Source organism: Falco naumanni, chromosome 5 (genome assembly GCF_017639655.2).
Source record: "Falco naumanni isolate bFalNau1 chromosome 5, bFalNau1.pat, whole genome shotgun sequence".
NCBI classification, from domain to species: Eukaryota; Metazoa; Chordata; class Aves; order Falconiformes; family Falconidae; genus Falco; species Falco naumanni.
In genome coordinates this window covers 91,374,353-91,402,277 of record NC_054058.1, presented here as the reverse complement: position 1 = coordinate 91,402,277, position 27,925 = coordinate 91,374,353, and the positions used below count along the sequence as shown (strand labels likewise).

General features: G+C 37.3%; 1 protein-coding gene across 1 annotated transcript in view; it reads left to right on the top strand.

Moving 5' to 3' along the window:
- CPNE8 (copine 8) overlaps positions 1 to 27,925 on the top strand; it is a 109,968-nt gene that overhangs the window by 38,717 nt on the left and 43,326 nt on the right. The window contains 5 exon segments of the mRNA XM_040594032.1: positions 8,106 to 8,169; positions 12,777 to 12,880; positions 14,704 to 14,808; positions 21,516 to 21,557; positions 27,594 to 27,669. Of these exon segments, the coding sequence (XP_040449966.1) occupies positions 8,106 to 8,169; positions 12,777 to 12,880; positions 14,704 to 14,808; positions 21,516 to 21,557; positions 27,594 to 27,669 (391 nt within the window).

The window sequence follows — 27,925 nt, the reverse complement described above, 5'->3', positions numbered from 1 at the left end:
GCCTTGGCCAGCAATGGGACGCTCTTAGAGCCGGCTGGCATTGGCTCTGTTGGACATGGGGGAAGCTTCTAACAGCTTCTCACAGAAGCTGCCCGTGTAGTTCCCCTGCTACCAAAACCTTGCCATGCACACCCAATACAGTGCTGTGATCATTACTGCGGCAGCATTCTTTAACAATATGATTCATATTCCATTTAATATACAGAATTGTGGTTAGTAATAAACGCATTTTTTCTGCATTTTTTTTCAAATATGTTTACTTATTGCATTTTGAGGGGTTCCAAACGCAGTTCAGTTGCCTGATCGCCGTCACTCTGTCTTTATGACAAGTCCTTAGTAATCTTCCCTGCATGCTCCACAACCTCTCCTGCCCTTCTCACCTTCCTTCCCCAAGGACTATACCAGTACTTATTACACTCTTTATTTTTAAAGCAAGAGCTTAATTGTCCTATAAACAATTCTATTAATACCACTGCATGTTCCTTATTATTTCCCTTTTCTGCGTTGGTAGGGCTGTGCATACTGAGAACTATACCATTTTAAGGGTAAATAAATTCTTCAACTCTGCAAGTGAGGCAGGTTTCAGTATCTGCAGTATAACTCAGGAGAAATCTCACAAACATACTATTCAAACTTAAAAACATACCTATGCAGACAGTAACAACATATGTTAGTAGTAATCCTTCGCTGTATCGCTTCCTTAAGTTACCTGAAAAACTGTCCAGAAAAAAGGTACCTTAAAACTGTCACTTTCAGTTGTCATCAGGGTTTGCAGATGAATCTTAACTTTTAAGATGTCCTTCAATTTCCGTAGCTAATCACAAGCTGTCTGCAATGAAATATTGTCTAAAACTTAACACTAAAAAAAGGGTTAACAAAACCCCCAAAACAACCAACAAGAGAAAAAAAAACAACCAAAAACCAACCAAAAACCCTCTAAAATTGACTGCATCAGTATCACAAATGTTAAATTGTTGTTTAATAGATTATGGCTACTGTAGAACAGTAGGAAACTGCGAATTGTAATCTAGCTCCTGCAAAAAAACCCTGCATAAACAAACAATGCCAAATCAGATGGTCATATTTCTAATACAATCATACAAAATGGTTAACTTCAGCAAATATTGTGGTTATTAGACAAAGGTGTCTCGTGATTCTCTTCTTAATTCCATTCTGGATATTAAATTTCTAGAAACCTGTCAGGAAATAGCCTTCAGGTCAAGTATAGTAAGTGGCATAATAAAAGAGGTGTGTTTGGTTAAGTGATTAAAAAGCATGCCTGCAAAGGAAAAGAGAGGCACAATGGCAGGTGGGGGAGCCCAAACAGTACCTTGCCCTGGCCACTTCCAGACCCATCCCAGGAAAGCCATCAGCCCACTGAAGTCCCATCTTCACACCCACAAAGGAGCACGGAGGTACAAGGCAGGTGGGGGAACTCCAGTATCCCAGTTAGAGAAACCGCTGCTGCCAGCTCCTACCAGGGTTGTCCTAGGAGAGCTTCAGCACCAGAGGGTGGGGACACGCACTCTCCACTTGTTCTGGACATGTTTTTAGTTCTTGATGGTGAGCAGGTTGGTCACATAGTCTCACTACTTGAGCACGCTAACACTACCGTGTCAATCGGGACAACAGGTGCCTTGTTTTGTTTACTTCTACTAAAATAAAAGTTCCCTTCCTTTTCACTGTCTGGGCCTAATTTACGCTAACTGCCACAGCGAACTGTGTTGTTGCAAGTCCATTGACTGTTTTGACTCGTTGTCAGTTGACTTTACGGGAAGCCTGTGGTGATTTGGTTGAAGAAGATGCAGACTTTCAATACCTATTTATTAAGACAAATCTTACTGATTTCTTGAAGGTCTTTATAGTTCTTTCTGTCTTCAGAATGGTAAATTATTCAGCACACTATGCTTTCTTTTTCTGAAAAAAATCCTGAAATTTATTTTAAATGTATAGATTAAAAATCATCCATTCAGCAGTTTGTTGTCACTTGGTACAGGTTAACTAAAGTCTGAAGTAAGTAACAGATGAAGTTTAAAGTTTGAAATTAGCTATGAGAAAGGAAAATATATCAGTGAAGACTCTATAGCAGAAGGGTCTTTAAATTTTTTCACAATTGTGTGGGCCTGCAATACATTTTCTTTTGGGTGAACAAGCATTGCTCAGGTCTGGCTTCTGATACTCTGTTACATGGCAGCTACTAAATGGACCCAAATCAGTTATCCCCCTGAAAGATTTTTACATATACCTTCCTTTTTGTGTACATGGTGTGGGTAGATATTTGTTAATGCTAATGAGAAGGTGTTCATGACTTTTTATCCGCTCTTCCCAGTGTTCAGGTTTTATTTTGTCATTGGTTCTTTTGACAGTGCTGTGGCTAGATGACTGCTCCTGGTTGATTGTTCACTCTGGACTCTCTGAAGTCTGGATACCTTGGTGTCTAGGAGATACTTGTTGTTTTATTTTTTTCATTAAACCGTTGCATTGCATTTCAGTATTGTTTGCTTATAGGTGTGTGTTTACTGTCTTTCAGTATTCAAGTAACAATAATTAAATTGACAATATTGTATGTCTTCCATTCCTAAGGGCATTTACTGCTTTAAATTTGCCATTCTCTTTAGAAAGTCAAGTTCTCGTTCACATAACTTGAATGTTCTTTATGATCTGTCACGTAAGATCAGAGAGCTTTTTCTCTTCACAGTATTTCTGAAGTTCATTAACATTTTGCCTTTTCTGTTCTCTGCTGATGGATGTACAAAGAAGAGAATGCCCAGTGCTGTTTTAGTCCCAATCAGCTACCCTACTGAAGTAGCACTTTTTGTACTTCAGCAGCTTGAGAAGCACAAATTCCATTTTCTGATTGGCATTCAAGTATGCTCTGACATTCTTTCAAAATAAAAATGAGAAAGACTTTAAGCTTAAACCTCAGATCTATCTGCTTTGGATATTTACAAAAGCCTCATGAGATTCAGGACTCCATGGCTGCCGTGAGCTGGCCAACTCCCAGTCAGATTGTGTATCACCAGGGAAAGTTCCCTTGGAAAGTCTAGCATGAAAGGATACTCTTGTCCTTCATCAAAATGAAGGTAAAACATCTCAAGCCTAGAGTGACACCATTGCAGTGGTCTGTCAGGCAGGCGGAAACATGCCTTGCTACTAGCCTTCCTGGTGAATGCAAAAGTGAAGATATACATGCACATTTTTCTTCTTTGCCTTCATGACAGGCATGACTCTTAGTTTCATTGGTTTTATAAGCACCAGCAGATTACGCCGCTGAGGCATGAACCTAATAGTATTTGGTCCTGGCATATATGAGGATGTCTCCTGAGCCTCCCTCTGCTTCTGCCACCATTAAGGTCTTTGAATTTGATGCAGTCTGTCACAGAAGACTCTTGCTTCTGGTATGGTAGTGCAGTAGCTTGGTATCCCTGTGACTATGAGCAGTTTTGTTCAAGAACACACTTCAGTGTTGCACTTTATTTTACAGACTGGCCAGGTACAGAGGTGAACATTTGCTCTGGATAATTTCTCTTGGAAAATAAATCTATTCATACAAAGCAGGTGAAATGGAGAATCTGACATTTTAACAGTAATGTTTACTCTCTTTACCTATTGGGTTACTAGATTCATTAAATGCCTTCTCAAGACAAGCTCCGTGTGTAAGATTTATTCAGATGGGCCTTGTGTGCCCCAGCATGAAAGGATGAGGTGCAGATGTATCTGCTTCCAAAAATGATACAGCTTTATTTTTCTCTGAAGAGAGCATCACCTTCCCAGACATTATTCAGAATTAGATATTTGCCTGTTCTGTCTTCCTAAACAGAAAATGCTAGCCACGTTTATAACTCTGAGCAGTGCTTCTTTCAGGACCTACTAAAAGTGCATTCCTGTAGGGATTCCCTTTAATGAGGAGGCAGAGCCACTGCAAAGCTTAATGAACATTCTATGCTAGTTATTCACATCTGAGTGCCATTGCCTGCTAATGAGGCTGTACTAGAGCCAGCTGGCCTATTTTGGGAAGTTCTTTCTCCTGTCATCTTGCTGTGAACATAATTGATAGAAAAACATCTGAACACTGGATTTGTCCTATCCTCTTATTTGTGGTTGTGACTGGCAGAGGGCTAGGTTCTGTAAATTCAGAGCTAAGACTGTAAATTCTTGAATGGTCTGAAAGATGTTCCATCCTCTGCCTCATTGCAGTTTCAGCTTGCAAAATTGGAGGTTTAAACGCTCAGGTTTGAATTCCCAAATAAATTTTCATCTTTTTCTGACTTTTTACCAAGCCAGGAAAGGTCCTCCTTTCAGTCCTTGTTAAAGCCCAAGTGGTCTTCAGAGTGTCCTTTCAAACTTCTCTAGGTGCTGTAGATGTGGTGTCTCAGTCATGGAATCGTTTGTTCTAAAGAGACAATAATTATTCCTCAAGACTGTATCTTGTCTAGATACATGCAGGTATTGTTGAGGACCTTTCATTTGATGATGGCTTTCTGTTCAGTTCCTCTAACAGTCAAATTATTTGCTCCCTCAAATACTGTCCAAAAAGAGGTGACCACTGTAGAACACCTACAGGTTCTGGGCTCTCAAACTAGTAGAACCAATTGAAATGTACATCTTCCTCGTATTTTATCTTCTTTTATTCAGTTTGCACCCTATTCACACTTAGACTGGTAGATTTTCTATATCTGAGTATTAGATAACTAGCACTGAGTGTTGGGAGTTGACAATGGTTATGCAGTACAGATTGCCTCATTATTACTCCGCAAACCCTGATCTATAACTCTTTCCAGAGAAACTTACCCTGAGAAATTGGTTCAAATAAACGTAAACTCTATATTGTCACTTCAGTGCTATAGAACCAGTTCAAGGGCAGCTCAATACTAGCTATTCCTTAAAGCTAAAGAGGATGGGCGGTGGCACTGCGTTCTGGATTTAAACAAGTGGAACTCTTACATGCTTATCTTCAAGGTAATAATAGCCAGTATTTCAATTGGAAGGTCTGGTCCATAATGCTGAATGTCCGAGTAATGTATTTTCATACAATAAGACCAGCTTGAAATTAATTTATTATTTTCTCACAAGGCATTGTTGCTAGTTAAAGGTCTTTCCATTAGAATGATCTGTGACTGCTGAAGTTTTTGTCAGGGTGCTGACTTCACATTTAAGAATTTCTTTCTTAATGAATTGTTTGTGAGGTAGTTTGTAAGAGAACAAACACTTTAGTGTCTGCAAACGGTCCAGTACTTTTTTTCCTGCATGTAGTCTCAAGGCAAGAATACAAAGTTTGTATTTAATAGCATCACAAACTGCAGAGGTCATTTGGTAGAGCTTTTAGTTCCTGAATAATGAAACCTTTCTGTTCTGTAGAGAAGTTCTGTGCTACTCTTATTAAGTATTTCACTTATTTGCCAGCCATGATGGTAATATTATCCTTCTTTTATAAGGCACATGACCTTGAGAACCTTGGTAATACATCAAGCCAAACCTTACCCCAAGTTGCTCTCAGACGTGAAAGTACACACTGTATAGTCATGTCTGCTCAACAATCAAGAATTCCTTCTTTTTTTTTTTTTTTCTTACATACCACCCAAATATCTTCAGGGGATTGCCTCTCCAGTTTCCTCCCATCCTTCAGAGTGATTATTCCAGACACATGTATCTCTTGGGGCTGGGCATCTCTTGGCCTTCACGTTCATAAGATGAAGTAAAGCGTGTCTTCCCAAAAATGTCTTCATGTGCAAATCTCAGTCTGAGACAGGCAGGCATTGTCTGCCGTGTGTTATAACTGCAGGCAGAGTGCACAAGGTTCTCTATCAAATGGCAACTGCTCAGTGACCAGTTTGTCAGAAATGGGGCTTGCTTAGCAGCATTTTACTTCAGGCCTCCAGCTCTTCAGGAGGTGATCAGAGTTGTATTTTTCACAATCTAGCATCTGACACAATAATCTTTTGGAAGTGGGATAAATGTATTTGACTTTCATACCAAAGGAAATGCTTGATGCTTTTACTTCGAAGTACTGTCCCTGCCCAGACTACGTCTCAAATATGTCCCTAATGGCACAGATAACTGGCCTCAAATACTTCAGTAGGAAGAATTTTGGTTCAGGTAATGGTAATTCTGATACCAGTGCTTTCCATTTGTGTTGGCATAACCTACAGAATTGTAGTGCTGGGAACTTCTGGTTTTTTACTTACACTTCTGACATTTCTATTTCTTCCTTCCCTGTCAAAGACGGGGTCACGGTCATTTGTTCCTTGAAACATTTTACCATGTAAGGTCAATATCACCCTGATCACTAAGTCATTTCTGCTACTGCTGTTACTACCAAATTTCAGAAGTTTTTGAAGCTTTAAGTAGTACTGTTCAAAAGAAAAAACACAGCTTTTTCAGCTTTTGAAAATCTGAGAATTCAATTTCAATATCTCATTGCTACAGAGACTAAGATGGGTAATTTTCAGTCTTGAGCTGTTGAAGCATGGCAGATTTAAACCCATATGATTTGAAGATGCTGATAAAACTGTGAATCATGCTGTGTAACATTTGGAATGACCAGATTATTTTTTTTCTGTTATTTGAAGAAAATTCTTCTGTTTTGTCTTATTGTGGTTTATAAAGCATACCAAATTAAATGGAAGAGTGCCTTGAGTTTTGTATGTATTGAAATTGTTGTTTAAAATTTCACAACAAAGACTTGAATAGTTTCCCTATCCACTATTTTCCTCGTGAAATTCAAACTTCCCATGTAGCGTTGAGGACGTCCAGGAGAGCAGTCATGTAGCACTCTGATTACCAGCAAATGGCTGCAGCAGTATAGGAGCAGGATTCCCTGATGTATGCCGGATAGACTTTAACATCAACTTCTAAACAAGAGTTTCAGTGAGCTTGCATAAATTTGCAGCGGTATTTGCTCCTCTATTCATAATTTCTAAACTTTTAACTTCTTCTAAGAACTGTTTTCCCACCAGTTCTTTATTTTACCAGTCTTGCTAAACTTCTCTAAAGTTGTAGAGCATTGTAAAAAAATTTTAAAAGGATTAAGGAACTTATTAAGTAAAATAAGAACAACAGTAAATATTGACATTAATGCTTTGTCATAACAGAAGAACAGGAGTGCCCTCTAGTTCTCTTAGAAAAACCTAAAAATCATGATCAATTTGAAAAATACAATTTTACCTTAATGTCTTCTTGGAAAGTAATTTTATTAAAATAATTATTTTCAAGAAAGAAGTAAAGAAATAAAGAACTAGAAATAAAATGAGCATAAGCAATAGCATTAGTTTTGAAAAAAATCTAGAAGTAATTGCCAAGGTGTATGCTAATGGACACATTACTAGATATTAGGATATTGCAGAACTTCTCATTAATAGTATAGCATCATGCAAAAAGTTGCATCCTAATATTTGTACTTCTCTCTGCTGTCACCCGTCGTCCATGTCCCCCCCGCCCCCCCAAAGGCTGCTAGCATTGAATACTATCCGGTTATAGTATCATATTATAGTATCAGATTATGTGTGTCTTTTATGTTCCTATATTATTCTTTATGCTAAGGATCTGGTTTGTGCTTTCTGGTGTTGCAGCAGCATGTTTTGATTGCTGTCTGCGTGAATTATAATTATTATAATTTACTTTGCAACTACTGTATCAGACATGATGGTGAGATTATGATGTGTCTTCATAAACATTTCAGAATAAATATTGTAAAATAGGGCTGGCGTATAGTATTAAATATATTTTAGGAATTTGGTTTAAGGAAAATTTGCAAAAGGATGCTTTTCACAAATCAGTAAGTTGTAGAGTCATCTCTAAAACATCAATAGGAAGGAGAAGGAAAGTAAAATTTTGATACTGTTATTTCATCCTATTTAAACTTTTTCAACCATTTCCTTTAACATTGAAACTTGTTTCTTGCTTGTTAGAAGAAATACGTGTCTTGTTTACCAATTCACTTAGGATAAACCAACCTTTTTACACAGAACAAGTGACAGAAAGGGGAAACTGTATAGCATGCCATCAGTTTTGTGACTTGAAAGCTTACCTTCTGCTTATCTGTGTCACCTGTAACTTTCATAAGTGATATTAAGGAATGGAGGTGATGTAGTTGTATTTTCTTGCAGTGGAATTCCTGGGAAGAAATGTGGAACAGTCATAGTCACAGCAGAGGAACTAGGTTGCTGCCGAGTAAGTGTGTGTTTATTGTTTATTATAAAATAAAATGAAAATTATTTTGTGATTTACACTGCACCAGATTGTCAGAGGTATAATGTATAAATTTGCATTTTGTGATATATGTAAGAAGTTATGATACGTCTTTCCTATCAGTTACTCTTAGTTTTAGACAGGAGAAAAAGGAAGAAGCCAAAAAAAATACAAAGCATAAAGGTTTTGATTCTTAGATGGATTTTAAATTTATTTTTTGTTTTCTCAAGTATTTAATTACATTTTAATCTCTTGGTGTCCAATTTTTAACAATGATCCATTTGTTTCAGCCATGGAATTATATTTCCATTATGGAATATTGACATTACATGAACATCAAAGTATTTTGGATTTTTACCCTTATCATTAAAAGATTTTATGCTAATAGCAAGGAATTTATTTTAAAAATGTGAAACTAATATTTACTGGAAAAAATAGTAAGGTATTTCAAGGAATCACCATAGATGATGAGTTTAAACTGTAAAGAAAGTAAAGATTTCTGTGGCCTGTTAGTGGCAGATGCCTACTTATTTAGTTGAAAACAGAAGAATATCGGGGGGTGGGAGGGCAGTGGGCGATTTGGCTGGTTAAGGGGAGAGACCTGGTGTGGTCATGACCTTCCCCAGTAGTTTCACTGCTCCTCCCTCTCCTGGGGTTTGTGGAGAAGCGGACTGGACAGAGGAAGAGGCTTAATGATCAGAAGACACCTGACAGTCAGGCCAGCTCAGTTGCTTCCCAGCATGGAATGAACTAGCAGCTATCTGTAAATCATAGGGAAACAGACTGGAAGAAAGAATAGCAAGTGTGATAGGTATGGGGTGGGAAAGACTGGCTGGAATTTGAGAGGGGGGCAGTTTGTCAAAGCATGGTATGTATTGGATGGGGCTGTAGGGTGTATCTTTTGAAGAGTTTGCAATGGCAAGGTAGCAAATCTGAAATGAGGAAAGCAATAGTATTAGACGTGATGGGAACGTACAGGGGATCTGGAGAGTACAAGATTAGATATATAAAGCTACAACAATACCTTGAGGCTTGAAAAGATTTGTTTCTGGGGCTTAGTTTTTGTAATTTGATGGTGTTGAGGAAGTAATGCTTTGCCTTATGTATAACTTCTAACTTTTATACCATGTCATTAAGTGGTTAATTTTTTTCTACATAGACAATAGTCATGTTTCGCTTTTTACTAATATAACCGATAGCTAATCTGTTTAGGCCTTATTTCCTTAAGTTTATTACATATTTGAAGTAAAAAGAAGTCCTTAATTTTGTACCTTATTTCCAACTTAGTCAATTTTGTATTATTTCTCTGCTAAAGTGGTATATTTGAATAGCACACAGGTTCCAATCTTATTTACGTTTTCCCGGCAACCTGCCAATCCTGCGCAGCTAACGTTAATATGGTGCACCAACCCAGTCTCATTGAACTGCCATTTAGCACTAGGAAATTCCCATGTTACTGGTATAAATGAATAAGTATGATCATAGAATATGCCTGTCTTTCCCCTCTGTTTTACATTGGCTTAAACTTTTGTACGTAGTACATGATCAGAATGTTCACACTTTTATCAGATGACAAAATGGATGCATCATTTATTGCTTTCCTGCAGAAATCGTACTTCTACATTCCTTAAGAAGTTAAGTTCCTACCATTCTTAAGAGGTGTTTGCCATCACCCCAAGCATTTGTTAGTTACCTTAAAAAAGACTAAAGACAATATTTTCCTGATACTCTGGGTTTGTCTTCCAAGACCAGTATTTGTATCTAAGCTGTAACAAACATATTTAGAAGTGGCAAATATGTTATTAAATCTGTAATCAGAAAACTTGGGGGGGGGGGGATTTTTTTCTTTCCCTTTTAATGAAGACAAATACTAGGTGCCTTCCAGGGCCTTCATGTTCTTCCAGATTCACCCCACTCAAATTTTACATATAAGATGGCTAGTTCAAAATCACTGAGGAGAGCTTAGAAAGAATTTGGGACTCAATCTCTCTCTCCTGCATTCTCTGTCATGTTCCTTCATGTGCGTACTCTCTCACACAGCCTCTTGCACTACCTCATCAGCTGTCACATACTTCCTCTGTGATATTTTCCTACCTAAGTTTATGTAGTATTTGGGTTAATTGTTATCTGACATTCTGAGATTTTTTGCTAAACTTTTATAGCTCATGTTCAAAATGACAAAGATTTTTAGTATTGCTGAATTGCTGAGGTTGGAAGAGACCTTGGGAGATCGTCTAGGTCAACCCTTCTGCTCTTCTTAGATGATGCCATCATGTTTTGAGTATGTGCAAGCAGAAAGTCTCTGTTACAGTGTTTTGCCACATTCGCAGTAATTTTTTTTTTTCTTTTATTTAAATGGAATTTCCTGTATTTCAATTTGTGGCTATTACCACTTGTTCTTCCACTATATACCCCTAAGCAGAGTCTGTGTACTGCCTCTCATCAGATGTTTATACACATTTATAAGATGCCCCTGAGTCTTCTCTTCTCCAGGCTAAATAATTCCATCGCTCAGCCTCTCCTCATATGAGAGATGGTCCAATCCCTTAATCATTTCACTGACCCTTTTTCTGGAATCATTCCAGCATGTCCACGTCTTTCTTGTACTGGGGAGCCCAGAACTGAATACAGCACTCCAGGAGTGGCCTCACCAGTCCTGAGTCACTTTCTCCAACTGTTTTGTCAGCACGCTTTGTAACGCAGCCCAGGAGGCTATTGGTCTTCTTTGCTGCCAAGGGAACATTGGACAACTTGGTGTCCACCAAGACCTCCAGTCCTCTTTTGCAAAGCTGCTTTCCACTTTTTTGGCCTGCAGTCTGTACTGGTGCATGGGGTTATTCCCCTCCAAGTGCAGTATTTGGCATTTCCCTCAGTTGAACTCCATGAGGTACATGTTGGTTAGGTTTTCCAGCCTGTACAGGTGCCTTTAAATGGCAGCACAACCATCATCTGGTGTATAAGTGGCTCCTTCTAGTTTTGTATTGTTTGCAAACTTTCTGAGGATCTATTCTGTCCTATCATACAGGTCATTAATGAAGCTGTTCGATATTATTGGCCCCATTTTTGACACCTGGGATGCACCACTAGTGACTGGCCTCCAGCTGGACTTTGTGCCACTGATCTTGACCCTTTGAAGCCAGCAGTTCAGCCAGTTTTCAGTCTGCCTCACTGTCCAGTTATCAAATCTGTAATTCGGTCAGTTTGTGAACAAGGATATTCTAGGAGACAGTGTCTAAGGCCATGCTAAGGTAAAGAATAAACAACATCCACTAGTCTCCCCTCATCTACTGAGCCGTGCATTTCACACGGGAAAGCTTCAGGTTGATCAGGCATGAATTTCCCCTTTGTAAATCCACAATGATGGCTCTCAGCCACATTCTTGCCTGTCATGTGTTTGGAAATATTTTCCAGGATTATTTGCTCTATCATCTTCTCAGACATTGAGAAAAGACTGGCCTGGATCCTCTTCCTTGCCCTTTCTCAAAGACAGGAGTGACACTTGCTCTCTCCCAGTCCTCAGGAACCTCCCCTGAACATCATGACTTTCCAAAGATAATCGAAAGTGGCCTCACAGTGACGTTGGTCAACTAGATCAGGACTCACAGGTCCATTCTATCAGGTCCTATGGACTTCTGTATGTCCAGTCTGTTTAAATGTTTCCTTACCTGGTCCTCCTATACCAAGGGCAAGTCATCCTTGTTCCAGACTTTCTCAGGTGTGGGTCTCAGGTGCCCAAGATTCTTGAAGGCAAAAATCTTACCTGTGAAGACCAAAAGATAGAAGGCTATGAGAAACACAGACTTTTCCATGTCCTCTGTCACATGGTCCCCTTCCCCACTCAGTGGTGAGCCCATGTTTTTCCTAGTCTCCCTCTTGCTGCTGTTACATCTGTAGACCTGTATAAACAGTCTTCCCAGCAGGCCCCACCCCAGCTAGCTGGTGAGTCTGCAGGTTTATCTTTGCATTTATAATCCTTCTCACTTGCATTTATAATCCTTCTCACATTCTTACCTCTTCACAAAGAGGTGATCATGTGTGACTAGCAGTTTGCCTGACAACAGCAAAGAAACTTTTCTCCTTATTTGTCATCAGAATGGGTGTTATTTGGTATCTTCCAGGCTCATTTTCTTAAAGCTTCTAGACTCTTAATAGCAAGCTGCCAAGCCATTTGCTTTACAGACAGCAGGAGCAGACAACTGCAGGTTTAAGTCACTGAAGGAACAAGAACAAGTCTTGGTTGTGTTTCACTGGAGTTTTTAAAATTAGTTCTAATATGCGTTCCTTGCCTGTGCATCTACTTCCCTCAAAATGCAATTTTAGATATCGGAAAATACTAGAAAAATCCTGAGGCATTTAGCATAGAAATCTATCCTTCCTTTGCAGACCCCTACAAAGGAATTCTTGGTTGCAGCAGTTCAAACTGCACTGTAAGGGCATTGCAGGAATGCAAATACGTAGAGGGCATCTAGAAGGCAGATACCCTCATTTATTTTGTTTTCTTTTTGTATGGCTGTTAGTCAATGATTTTAATCTTTTTTAGTGTAGTAAACTGCATGCTGTATGTAATTTTTCTGTATTACCCATTTCAGGATTCAGTTTTAATGCAATTTTGTGCGAACAAACTAGACAAGAAGGACTTCTTTGGGAAATCAGATCCTTTCCTTGTATTTCACCGAAGCAATGAAGATGGCAGGTAAGGTGCCTGTTAAGTATTTCTGCTGCTAAACAGTAGGCAACTTAGTTATTTGCAGATGGTAAAATAGATTTCATTTTTTTTTAATATTTGTCGGATTAAGCTGTGTTTCTTTTACGTTTGTTGGATTTAAGTATATCATGTTATGCAGTATAGGAATAAAACTATTGTAACAGATCAAATATGGCAACTAAAGGTTTTAAGAGTGGAATGTATGATAAATATAGAGCACTATGAAAGTTAATTGTAATAATAATAGTTAAATAGTGTTACCTTTGCTAAGATACAGTATGCCTTTAAATTAAATGGAACTCTCAGAGAAAATAGCTGCAGAATATGCTAATTCTCAGAAATTGTTTTAGATAAAAACATTTCATACTGCAAATTTGGAAATACCTTTCATATTTTTGACAAAGTTGTAGAAAATAGATTCAAAAAATACCTTCAATAGATGATTTTTTTAAAATATATTTTTTTACAAGTGGCTGTTTGCTGCATTCATACTTTAATTTGTTAAAATAGGTTTATCACTCTTGGTCTGCTCCTAAGACTTGACATACTAACTTCTGGTCAACATACTACTTCTGTGGCAGTCTACTGGTACATTAAGTTTTCTTGGAAACCGATAAGCCTCACGTATAACACGGTATCAAACCAAAGGCTAGACTTGTAGGATACTACTTGTTTCAGTAGCTTAGCTGGCACAGTTAACATAAACCTGTATATAGGTATATGTGTGTCTGTTTCCTGCTCTTTTCCTCTTGGAGGAAGACTGTAGGAACAGTTTCCTGAATATAAGCTGAGTGTCTTAAATTGCAAGCCTGGAGGAGTTACGGCTCCTTTGCGAGTGGCATTATGGTCATAAGTGGAATTTCTCTGGGCATTACTGGGAGTGGTGCTATATGCTGTTTCTCTTGGCCTTGTCATGCTTCTCTGCTTCCTTCCCAGAGGTGAGTGTTGAGCCACTGATTCTTTATTGCTTTCGTGAATACTCTCCTCCAACAGGAGGTTCAGGCAGTACCTCTGCACCCATGAGCAGAAGGATGCTCCCTTTTCTGTCTTTTAGCTTCAGGCATGTCTTCTGAATCATAGCCAGGATAAAAACATAGGCCTTTGGAACATAAGGAAGATATTCCCTCAAAGGACAACTTTAGTTATGTCTGTATGTAGAATTTCAGTAGTGATTTCACCAGTGACTTTGCCTCCTATTTTCTTTTGAACAATTCAGTCCCCAAGATGAGGATTCAAAAGAATTATTTTAATCTTGCATCATTTAGAGAAGCAAAATGCATTAAAACAATTCATTGTATTTCACCTGACGGAAGGTGATCATGTGATCTCACAGAGGCTTATATGTTTTACCTGAGGCAGCCCCAGTTAAAATCTCATAAACATAAAATGGGGAACAAGAATCAGAAAGCCATGGCTTCCTTGGCTCAGTTTCTTAATCACTAAGCAGAAGTCAAAACCTTACCAGACCATTTTCTTTCTGGTGACTGATTCCTGGCTGTACAAGGCCTGTTTAAACAAGTGGGATGGAGACTGCTCTTGCCTAACTCACTAAATGGTTGTAATTCTTGTTGAAGTTTTGGGTAAAAATGTTTTAGTCTTACAGTTGTTTAGCACCCTAGTCTGTAATCTCTCTCAAACAGGTCTGTCCTCTTCAGTTGTCCCTTCTCTTTGATTTCACTGCGTTTCTTTTTTTCTTATCTGAAATTTGACTTGGACATTGTATGAGTGAATACATATTACAGCTCATTTGATTCCATGTTTGATGACACGAAAGAAGTAAATAAATATAGATTATATCTTTTTTATTACAGTTTTACAATCTGCCACAAAACAGAAGTCATAAAAAATACATTAAATCCAGTGTGGCAGGCATTCAAGATTTCTGTCAGAGCACTGTGTAATGGAGACTATGACCGGTAAGCTATAGGTTAAGCTTTCTTAGCTTAACCTTTTTTTCTCCTTACCTCATGTATTCTTTCATATGTAAGTTTTTCTATGCAATTCAGTTCCTGATGTTATTTAGGTTATTTAATCAGCATTTTGAAAGGATAGTATGTATTCAAAACCATTCATCACAATAGAGAATTTAGAAAAATAAAGTCATTATGGTAAATCTGTAGAAAAAGTTAGTGGTGATTTCTGGAAAAAAGTTCTTTGGTCTCTCTGGCGTGATTAAGAAACGATTACAAAGAAAAGACCAATTTGAATAATGGCCACTGTTACTAGTGTGCACAAGTATTTTTTAATAATGTTTCAGTGGAGGACAATAATGATGTGTCTTCCTTGCATGACATTGTAATGTCAGAGGATGCTGATTAAGTAGATGAGAAGCACAGAAGTTAATCATCATCTCTTCAGATTTGAAGCTTTCAGTGATCCCAGGCAGAAGGATCCATCTTAGAAAAACATGGTAATAATACCATGTTTTTAACCAATATTTTACCAATAATAACAAACAAATTAGTTGAGGAACAATGGATATTTTTAGATTCCTTAAAAATGGATGTTAACATCTAATAATATCAACGGGAAAAATGTTTAACTTCCTGTTGATGACTTCTTGTTGTCACCATTCATGTTTTTGAAATGCATTTAGCTCTTGCTGTTATTATTAAGTACTCAGTTAAATGTCTGGTAGTTTCTCTCGTCTTCCTGGAATCTGGAGTACTGGAGTTATTTTAGTAAGACTCTGAAGAAGTACAGATTTATCAATTAGTCATAATACTTTTAGCAGTGTATAGTGTAATACTTAGTTTAAAAACGTGAAGGAAATATATGAAGACTAGACTAAAAATAGGCATAATACGTAAGCTGAATGTAGTAGATAGATGGATAGATGTGCTAAGGTTCGATTCAGCTTCACAGAGACTGTGGAAACTAGAGAGATGCAAAATGTACTGGTCTGGGTATTTCGAAGGCAAAAGGTCAGAAGTCTGGTTTGAATGCCTTTAACCCCTAAACACCTGGTTTATTTTATCACGTTGAGATCGGTATGATCATATCTTGTTATATTATGTAACAGATATAAAAATAATAAACGATATTTTATCTTACTGATTAAAATAAGAAGAAGTTTAGTATTGCATTTTTCTAACCATGAACTAATGTTCCCATCAGGAGAAGCTAAATCCTTTGTTGAAAGATATTGCTGCTTGTATGGAAATTAACTAAGAGTTTGCTCAAATTGATCATTTTCCCATGAGAGTGTCATTGAAACAATCTTCAGTTTGGAATTTAAGTAGTTACTTTTCTACCTCAGTTTTTGTTTTCAGCTTCCATGTACATGATTACCATCCATTCATGTACATTTTATGTTACCGTAGTACATGATTTTGCCATGTCATAACTATTGCATTTCTTTATCAGGCTGATGATAGACAAAATTCATTTTATGTGTACACTAAAATTATTTTAATTGGTTACCATGAAAGCCTAGTCTTCTGGGGAGGCATTTCTTGAACTTTTAATTTACTAGCTAATGCCAGGGGATAAACAAACCAACTCCTGAATCAACTGACTGAAACTCAGTAGTCAATATGAAGAAGCAGGAGAGTAAGAAGTGCTTATATTCACTAAGCTAAGCAGAATGCTTTCACATTAATAGACTTAAAAATCTGTCTTTATAAGTCGCTTATTAAAAGGTCAAAAGCTAATTGACTTGTGATTTCTTTTTTTTGTCTGGGGAAAGTTGTATTTTTTAATGATTTTTCAGGGGAATGGCCATTTTTCTATCTTTCCTACGAGATCTTAGCTGCTTTATTTGATCTGTGAAACTCTTACAGTACTTGATGTTGTGTTCCATCAAACTAAAGGAAAAAGGGTTCTCCTACGTTGCTGACACTCCTTGTGAAGTACTTGACGTCAGCCATGTTGGTATTCTTCCAATTAGGCACAATAGAAATACAGCAAATTCATAAGTTCATTCTAATAAAATAGAATTTTTAACTTGTATATGGGTTCGTGTCCATAATGCATAAGCCTAACGTTGCTCATGAAGCTGGTCTCTGGACGCTGCACTGTTTATCATATTAAAGAAAAAAGGTTTTCATAATAATTTCAAAGGATATTATGGTAGAGGCATTTTGAAATAATTGTGGCATTCCAAAAGAGAATTAAAAAGTGTAATAGCATGCCTCGAATTATTGTGTAACTACTGTTTTCTCATGTTGATTCTACTTTGAATGCTTTTAAGATAATGTGCTCAGTGAATGCCTTAGGAATTTAAAGGCTCTATGGAACTACATAATCCTGCCTACATGTTTCAGATTAAAAAATACTTGTTAGCTGCCATATTTATTCAAATTAGTGTCTGCTTATAGTCCAGAAAAAGAATACAGAGATTGGCGAAGTTTGTTTGAAAAATTTTCTTTCTAAAGGTGAGGATTAGATTCCTAAAGTCAGCATGGTAATACACAGAAACACAAACCCCAGAAGTCTCTTTCAGATAATGACAGTCTCACAGATCAAATTTTGGTGCTCTGGGTTTTGTGATTGATAGGAATAATATTATTAGTAGGAATATATCACAGTAAACATTCATTCTGGTTTCAGGGAGATTAAATCTTCAGTTAGTGTATGCTTCTGAGTGAGCTCTGTCACTTTTTCATTGTGAAAAGGCCAGGATTTCCTTAATTTTTCTCAAACTATATAATCATACAGTATGCTTTCAGCCATCACAGGGATGGGATTTCAGTACTACAGTAGTACTTGGTATCTCTAGTGTTTTTGTTCTTTCATTCTTTTAATATGAGCTCTCAAATAGCACTTACACAGTCATTTTCTGCATAAAAGTTTTAAGACTGAGATACCCTAAACCCCAACATTCTCTAACCTTGATTTCTTTGTAAATTAGATCTTTTAAAAACTAAAATAGAGAACCCATCCTCTAAACTGTCCTTTTAAGATAAAATAGCAGTTTAGAGAGAGCAAAATATCAGTGCGTGAAGATTTGAAAGGCCTTTTAATATGTTGCATGTCATGCAAAATAGGTAAAACTCAAGATCTGTGATCAATCTTTTTAATTTGAAATAAATTTCAGAAGAGGAGCTGTATTCAGGGAAGAATTGTTCTTGTTGAAGTTGTATGTCTGAAGATCATTCTCAGTAATTTATCTTGATAATCTTAAGGATTTATCTTATAATTCATGTTTTCTTGCTGAGATGATTTGGTTATTTGAACACAGATTCATAAGACAATTAAAAACTTAAGTCCCACTAAACCTTATGTAAATCTAAACTTACTAGCATGTCCTGTCTATCTTAACAATAACAGGTTTTGAAACTTGGAAATAAAATAATGGGTCTCTAGGGAAAAAGCTCTGTGATACTGCTTTTTTTACTAAATTGCATGTGGTCTCCTTTCAAGGGTCAAATACTTGGTGGGATAAAGTATGTTTGGACTCAAGGAAACTTCATTCCACAGAACAGCTTTCACTTTAAACAGTTTTCATTCTAAGGTAACTTAACCACAAACTGAAATTCCACAAGAGGGATGAAATGTTACAAATGGTGTGGTCAGAGCCATTAAATCTGAGTCAGAAAGAGAAACTTCCAGGCAAAGCAACTCCTTCTGTGCCTATACTGGAATATCACATTAAAAATGTGAAAAACATCTAGGCGTGAATTTGTTCTGTGGAAGCAAATTATAAAGCAATTGCTTGGATTCCTATCCCCCCTATTAGTAACACAGACCTGATGACTTAATTTCATGTGAAACTGTTCTGAAGAATAACAGTAAGCAAGTAGTTTCTTAAAATACAAGAAGTCTGGAGGTGTTATTTTTCTGTTCCATGTTCGTGCATTTTAGGTTGGATAGGATTCATTATTACTGATTGTTTAATTTACATATATGTACACTCTGTAGTAAAAGGAGATAAATAAAACAGTATGCTATCTCTGTCGTGATATGTTTCCTGTTTCATTAATGATGTTGATGACAGTACGCTCTATAGTATTTACATCTTAAGAAATCCACTACTCAAGTAAGTATGTAAAATAAGATTGATCTTGTACATGGGAGACTTTTATTTTCTACATCCATCTGTTTCCCAGTCATCGCTGAAGCAAGAATAGTTAGAGCCGTCCTCAGAGGTTCCCTTTACTCATAAGAAAATAGTTCATCTCCATATTCATCTTCCATTTGTAGCTTTTACATGTGTAATAGAGTCATAGAACAGTTTGGGTTGGAAAGGACTTTTAAAGATCATCTAGTCCAACGCCCCAGCTGTGGACAGGGACACCTTCCACCAGACCAGGCTGCTCAAAGCCCCATCCAGCCTGGCCTTGACACTTCCAGGAGCTTCCACAGCTTCTCTGGGCAACCTGTGCCAGTGTCTCGCTATCCTCGTTGTAAAAACTTTCCCTGATGTCCAGTCTGAAACTACCCTCCTTCAGTTTAAAACCGTTTCCCCTTGTCCTGTCACCACAGGCTGTGCTAAAAATTCTCCATCTCGTAAGCCCCCTTTATTGAAATGACACAGTAGGGTGTCCCCGGAGCCTTCTCTTCTCCAGGTTGAACTACCCCAGCCCTCTGAGCCTTTCTTCATAAGAGAGGTACAGTCTTGTAAATGTGAAGTACTGCATAGGAGGTACATGATCTTGTTTTTTGGATCATACGTTTAGTTAAAACTGTTCCCGTATCATGTCTTAGTTTCCAGATTCACACATGCGCTGGTTCTGGCTGGGGTAGAGTTAATTTCCTTCACAGTAGCCAGTATGGGGCTGTGTTTTGCATTTGTGCTGGAAGCAGTGTTGACAACGCAGGGATGTTTTAGCTATTGCTGAAGCCTTTTTCTGCCCCTCACCCCGCGCCAGCAGGGAGTAGGCTGGGGATGCACAAAGAGTTGGAAGGGGACCCAGCCAGGACAGCTGGCCCCAGCTGACCTAAGGGGTAGCCCAGACCATATGAAATCAGGCTCAGCAATAAAACTGGGGGGAAGGCTGGCCAGGGGGCCACTGCTTGAGGACTGGCTGAGCATCGGTTGGTGGCGAGCAATTGTTTTCATTTGCATCACTTGTATTTCTTGGGGTTTATTTCTCTGTGTTAATTTCTTTTCAGTATGATTTAGCATTATTATTATTATTATTTTATTTTATTTGAATTATTAAACTGTTCCTATCTCAACCCATGAGTTTTCTCACTTTTACCCTTCCCGTTCTCTTCCCCCCCATCCTGCTGGGTGGGGAGTGAGCGAGTAGCTGTGTGGTGCTTAGTTGCTGGCTGGGGTTAAACCGCAACACAGTAGCCAGTTGCAGATTCATCAGAAGGGCTCAAGAAACTGTATGAATCCATTATATACATAACATTTTTCATGAGGTGCTTCCCTGAAAATTTGCTAGTTACTGTGAAAAAATATTATAGATCCATGTATTATTTTGTCTGTATAATAATCTACTAGTTTGGCTTTCAATTCTGATTAAAAGGAAATTATAGTTAGTTTTCCTATTGAAAAACTTTTGCGCTAAGTACTTGTGTCTTGGCAGACTTCAACATTTTGTTACCCAGCTTGCCCAACAGCTCACTAAGAGGTGGGTGAGTATTCCCACAGTGTCCAGGGCAATCTGTCAGTTTGGGAAGCCTGGTACCCAAAACCTGCCTCTGTCATGTTCCCTCCCACACCCCACAATCTGCTTGTCTCATTTCATTCTAGGAAGTCAGAATCATGGTTATGTTGTATAATCTGATGGTTATCTAGGGTAGCCTGATGAAAGAACTAAACAACTCTCTCGTTGACTTTGTAAGAATTAAATAAATAAATAAAAATGCTGTGATTTCTGTCCTCTTTGGTCAGTTAACCAAGCAGCTGCCGCCTCTATTGAGAGCTGGGGGGAGTTTAAGAGTGGAAGGGTGCAGTCTTTAAGGAACTATAAATTCTTTCATCTGCAGCCACAGCCGTGGCCTTCACAAAATCTTGGGTGATCCCACACAGGTTTCATTTTTCATCACTGCACAATGTTTAGAAGGGGTTAATACTGTCTACCGTATTGAAGTTTGATTGTGTTCTGGAGCAGCTATTTTCATTTAAGAACCAAATATATGGAGTAGAATTCCTTTCTGCTTTAAATGTGCTTTACTTTGTAGTGTGAACGTTGCTTTTACTCTCTACTGTGCTGCTTAATAATTTTGTTTTACAAAGGCCCTCTCAAACTCTGCATGCTTCTTCTCAAATATGGATGTATTACTTTTTTCTGTAAGATGTTATTACCCCGCAGCAGATACCCTTTTCCAGATAATAGAATATACCAAAGAAAGCTTCACAATAAGTTCCAGTTCGTTAATGTTCTTAAAAACCTTGATAATACTTTCAAGGTTTAAAGATTCTTTATAAAAAACACAGAAAATTCAGAGCATCAGCAGGTTAAAATATAGTGGTTAAACTTCCAATGTGTTTAATTGTTTCCTTAGCTTCCACTGTATTTTACTATTAATTCATGAAAATACGTAGGGTAACCTGAGTGACTTGCTATTTTCTGCCCCATGAGAAATGACTGGAAAGTTCTGCCTTCTGGATTTGGCACAACTGATGCACCCATATGCTATTAAAATGCAAGAATTAAATGCGGACCTGGTACATTTTAATATATATTTTAATAGGCTTGTATTGCTTTGTTGTTTATTTTTTTAGGACAATTAAAGTCGAGGTGTATGATTGGGATAGAGATGGAAGGTAAGACTTTAAATCTATTGTTAAACCTCAGGGTTATCCATGCATATTTATATACGTGTTTTGAAATGTGTAGATATACAGGGCCAGAACAGGTCTGGAGAATGGTATTTATCAGTATTCAGAGGCACAGATACTAGAAAAAAAGTATTGCTATCATTCTGTTTTATTTTGCAGTTGTGGTAAATGCTGATGTATTAGCCTATTTCAAACACGATGTGTGCATGTTCGTACATGGAAGAAGCAAGACAGTCTGCTTTGTGATCTGCAAAATCAGTCTTGTGAACCTCATGTCATCAGTTATTGTACATGTATGAAGAGAGGCAAAATCCATTTTATAATTTACTTTGCTTTGCTTAAAACACTGCTTGATAAACCATTGCTTTTCAAATATGATAAAATGCATGAGCCTGTAATTGCTACTTCATGGTTGCCTAGATATTGCAATGTAGAAACTACCTATTATCATAATTTCACATTGGGTTTGAATGTTCATTTCCGTGCCTGTCTTCATCAAAACGTTGTTGTAAACTCTAGAGTTGGAAGACCTGGGTTTTAAATAGCTCATTGCTAGAAAGAGAATGGTGGAACGTACATGGAATTTCTGTTGCTAAATTCAAGAGGGGCAATCTTACTATTCAAGCTTGCTGTCTGTAATGAGCGTACCTCTTTTCTGAAGAAATTAGCCTTTCAAATTGCCTTTATTTTGACAAACAAAATAGAATTATTTTTTATCAGACTGGATTGATACTCCTTGTTCTTTTAAAATTATTTGAGCTTGTATCTTAATACTTTGGTTAGAAACTGTACTCGTGAATCATGGTACTAGAACTTGTATGTAATATGTTGATCTCTCTTTATTTTTAAGTTGGTCTGTCTTAATTGTTTCCTTTTGCTCTCAAATTATATCTTTATATATATGGATATGCACATACATTTGTATTTTTAAAACAATATTATTACACAGTAATGTCTTTAATATTGCTAATGCAATTTGCTTCTAGTACTATAGCTAATGATATTGTGCTTCTGTGGCCCAACAGATCTTGTAATCATAATGGGCAAATTTATCCTGTTCTGCCATTCATTTCCTTGCTGACAAGGTCCAAAACCAGTTTCAGCTTTCTCAGCTTATACTTTTGTCTTTTTGGTTCCATCATGAAGCCTGGTGATTTATAAGCATTCTTATCATGCGCTTACCTTCTGTAAATACCTGCTAGTGTAAATTCATCCTTCTTGATTAGATATTCCCTGGAGAGACAAAATAACATTACCTGGTAATTAAAAATACAAGGATTGAAATTAACAAAGCCATGTTAACAAAAAAATCACTGCATCGCTATAGTGATTAATTTCTATTTAGGTCCTCTGTTCCTCACTTAGATTTGCCAGATCCTTAAAATCTGTGATATAGCTACACTTTTGTGTATAAACGACAATGTTTTTTTAAAGTAATCTAATAATGACAAAATATATTGCCAAGTTAAAGAAAATAGAATTGTATGTGCCATCCTATTTCGTCCAAAATCTGAAACTGACGTATGATTAACAAGAAGAGAAAGAAATCTAACAAAGAATATTATGTAGCTGCAATTCTGAGTGAAATCTTCAATATACTGTGGAATTCAGGCAATCATTAGCCCCTAGATTCTCCCAGACAGTTTGAAAGATTGTCTGCTTTTGCGCACAGCCCACTCTGAATAGCTATAAAACTAATATCTAAAAATCCAAAAGGGAAGGATAATATTTATAGGTATTCCTTTTTATTCTAATTCTGTGATAATTTTTTTTGCCTTTTGCTTTCTACCTTTTCTGAATTTAGAAGCAGCAGAACATGGACATATTGCATGTTAAATTCCTCATAAAGATGAGACAGCACTCATCTCATGTAACTTCAGACAATGTAAAAATCAGACAACTAGATTGAACTAATCATTTAAGCTACTTCAGTAGCTTACCGGGGAAAATGGTCTGATTGAATCCATCCTAACTGGAATAAATTGCCAGCTGGTGGTGCCTATGACTTAGTAGTGATGGTAGCAAGAACCTAAGTGCCTAATTTAACTTTGAAATTGTCAAATGTCTCTGAAGTGGATCCCTTTAAAGAATTAATCTATCAATTTTTTGCACAATGTTCCTGTTAGTTTATATTAATTTCCATCTTCGATGGACTCTTTGTTTATAAGCAATTGCTATAGTTAGTAGCTGATCACCTCACTATGCTGAGTCTGTTAGCTCCAGAGATGTGCACACTGGGCAGAAACAACCTTTGAAAGATCATCAGAGAGCCTACTAGATAGCAAAGCAAGTTATACAGAGTATTGCAGGTTATTCTGCAATCAGTAAGGCAATGTTCCTGTGCATATATACTTGATTTCTGAATCTTGACTTGATTTGACTCTGACTTCTTGAGTCTTGACTTAGAGGTTTTTTTCCTTTTCCCCCATTCTGTGTTATCTATGCTTTGAAAAAACAGCTCCAGGGTACTTTCGATTGAGCTCTTACTGTCATATTAATGAATTACATTGTTAAGAGTAACTGTATATTCTTAGCTCTCATTTATTTTCCAACATGACGACTAAATTTTTCAACAATTTCTTGACTAAAAGCAATACAGGACTGTTTTAATATTAACACTACTAGTTATTAAACATTTCTTTGTCTCAAACCAGTTTTTGCACAAAAAATGTCAAAATACAAACCACTTGTTCTAAATGATACCTTCTATTGCTTCGAAAAGCTGTGCCAAACCCCCAAATATTTGATGGTATAAGAAGTCACAAAAGTAGTTTTTGTTACTTTGGACAAGCTGACTTGTGTGAAACAGAGTGACTGGGTTTTTGGTGTGGAGTGTCCTTATCAAGGAAGTACTTGCAGACAGGTCTTACAGAAGGAAAAATAAGGGGATGTGCAGCCTTACCTCAGCACATCAGCAGTACTCTGATGTTTTCATTTCTCCCTGAAGACTTTTTCACTAATTTCAGAGAAATTGTTACTTAGCATACATGATGCAAAAGCTATTTCACAGTCTTGATTTTTATGATCTGTTACGCAGAAGTGGGTTTCTTCTTGAATTTTAAAACTATAAATATTACCTATATATTACCTAAAACTATAAATATAAATATAAATAAATATAAAATATTTAATATATATTTATATTATTTTATATTATATATATATATATATATATATATATATATATATATATATATAAATATAAAACTAACCTGGGGCCACCAAAACATTCGTCCGAGAATCTAAACACTGATTGTAAGTCTCACATTCTAGGCTCTTTCACTTTATTTCTTGTCCTCCATCTTCATCCTCCTTCTCCAGCTAGACAGTTGGATTTTAAATTAGTGCACTTTTCCCCTTACTCATTGACATATTTCTAGTGATGATTATCCTTTCCTCCATTGTTTTTTTCCCTTTAGATCATTCAAAAAATCAAAGTTAATACAATTCTGAAAGTGATGTTAACACTTCAAAGCATAGTGTCAAAAGTGGAAGATTTAGGAGGATGGGGTTCAAGTGATTATTTTATGTGCTAAAAGTCTCTGATTCAGTGTTCTGGTATCCCAGTCATGGACAAAAGTCTTCAAGTCTAATAATATTTGGTGTTAGGAAGGCAAAGACAATAACTTACTTGGATTCTCAGTCTGGAGACTAATAAGATCCATTTGATGAAGTGTGGTCATGAATACTGGGAGGGGTCAGTGCCTTGTTTTTCTTAATGAGTTATACTTCTGGCAGAGGCAAATGTTGTCTGAATGGCACTCATCTTTCAGAGCCAACCTAGTGGAGGGATGTACGTCCTTCTGAATACTGAGTGTTAAGTGTATAAGAACATTAAGGTTGATGGTCTTTTACATGCAGAGAACTCTGAGACTGGTTATATATGCTGGTACATTTTTAACGTGATTAGTCAGAGGAATTATCTTTCTACCTCAGTTCTTGTCAGCCTTTGTATATTGCCACAAGGAAAGGAGGCCTTCCTTTGTCTTTTAGAATTAAAGAAATGATTACTTTTAAGCAGTACAGATATTTTTTTCCCCCAGAGACAGCCCTATCTGAAATTGCTTATGTTTCCTGTTTGCTACAGCATTTTTATAGGTAGCCACTGAGCTATTATTTGAATTTCTGCCTTTGAAATATACAAGCCGACTTGAAAATCTGAAGTAAGAATTGCTATGAAAGGGAAAGGTTCCTTTTTAACCAAGGTGCATTTTTCTCCAGTGCCATGGTTACCCAAGATTAAATACACCTTATATGCTACAGCCTGTATAGAACTCAAGTTCCATAGCCTGTATGGATGGCTTCCTCTGTTCCCCTTATCAAAATACTCATTGCATTCTGAAGAGCTTTTAATCAAAAGAGATGATACCTCCAAAATATGTTTCTTCTTACGAAAATTCTTTGTCTGTCTCAGAAGCAATTTCCGCATCTCCTAACTGTAAGGGGACTGTTCCATGAGTGGTGGTCCCTTCTGAATCTGAGTAATCAGGAGTATCATCACCATATAGTATTTCCCAAGCTTCCTTAGGATGCTTTACTTATTTCATATGCATTAGCATGATGACTGGAGCTTTTAATTGTTTGGTTTACATATTTTGTGAATTCATGCTGGTTTCAAAAATTGAGGTTTATATTTGGAGTTTGATTTTTTTCATTTCATTTCAGTATGAATAAGCCAAAAAAGAAATACCATGTTGCTGTGGATTGTTTCCACTTTTCATCTTCTTGCAACATTCAAATATATTTAAATTTGCTTTTAATGTTTATAGCTTAGTTAGAAGTGTGCTGTATTTCTTAAAAAACAGATTTACAAGTAACAAAGTGGTGAAACTTTGGCTTTCTATTCTAGTTTACCACTGGAGGGAAGGTAAAAATGTTTCATAGCTCACAGATGTGGAGTCAGAGTGTAGAGGAGATACAATGCCTTGTAGAGGGAACAACTGTGAGAACGGAGGGAGATGAGTCAGTGGGGAGTGGGAACTGGAGCAGCAGTGAGGAAAGTTTGGCTGGGAAAAGTGGAGAATGTGAACAGGTCTTGCTTGTGACGGCTGGGAGTTGTGTAGTCAGCCGTTAGGCATTCAACCCTGTGGTTGCTTCCATTCCGGGTACTTGTCTGAGATAGGAACCTGCAGTTCAGTCACTTCTGGCAGCCCTGTGGTTTCTGTGCCCTAGCTCCTTGACTCCAGCCACCTATCTCAAAGATGCTTCATCCGCTACGCTCCCTACGGCCACCCTGCTCACAGTGGGTCCTTGGCAGCATGCCATCCCCTGCTTAAGAGTTGACAAAACAATTCTGAAAACACGGGTGACAGCACAAGAATGTCGAAAGTATTCTTGGAGCAGAAATAGAAATTAGGAAGGGGACACTTGATAACCACTGCTTTAGTGTTAGGTCAAGATCTGCTTTCCAATGGTGTCTAATACCTTAAGCTGTGTAGCCCCAGTGATTGCTTTTCTCCTCCCAGATGGGAAGCCATAGCAGCTGAAAAAAGCTTTGGGTCTCCCCATGAAAGTACCACTCAATGTCACATTGTACAAATTGGTAGGACTCGTCTTTTCTGGTTTAAGTTACTCCTTTCACACTTTTAATACCTCCCTTTCTCTCACATAGTCTCGCACACAATTCAGAGTCTGTGATGCTAGTGGTCATGCAGTGAGAAAACCATGATAGTCTTTGATGGCCCGCTCTGGTTTTTCGGATTCTGTAAGCTTACACTGGGGTCAGATCACTGATTTATAGTCTAGTCCTCAGTGGTTACTAAGTGGTACAGCTAAGTTAAGCAGAAGCCATCAGAAAAATTTAAGTTGATACTCTTAATCTCTAAGTTTTTATTGCTAATAGAGTGAACACACAGCAGAGGGGGAAATAAAGATTTTAAAGCAAATTATATCTTTTGCCATTGCTTCTTTTTTGGGTATCAGTTCATATTGGCTGTGCTTCTCCTTTTCATAAATATATGTAATACATGTTTAAATTACTAACTGCTGTGCATTTGATTTGAAACCTTTTTTTTTATACAGCCATGATTTCATCGGAGAATTCACAACAAGTTACAGAGAGTTGTCAAGAGGGCAATCTCAGTTCAACGTATATGAGGTAAGTATTGCGAGTTTTTGCTCACTTTCAGGAAATAAAAGGAGAACACTTCTAATGTTTTCTTGGCAAACTGGTCAAATCTGCACAGTGCTTGTGAAAATAAAACTTTGAAATTATTTCACACTTCTCCTTTTAGAAAGAAGAACAGAGAATCTAAAAGTGTTGCTTCATAAAAAGATATAAAGTGGGTATGTGTGCACGTGCATGCACACTGAGCTGTGATAGGGCAAGAAGAGCACTTCAAGCAGCTGGGTTG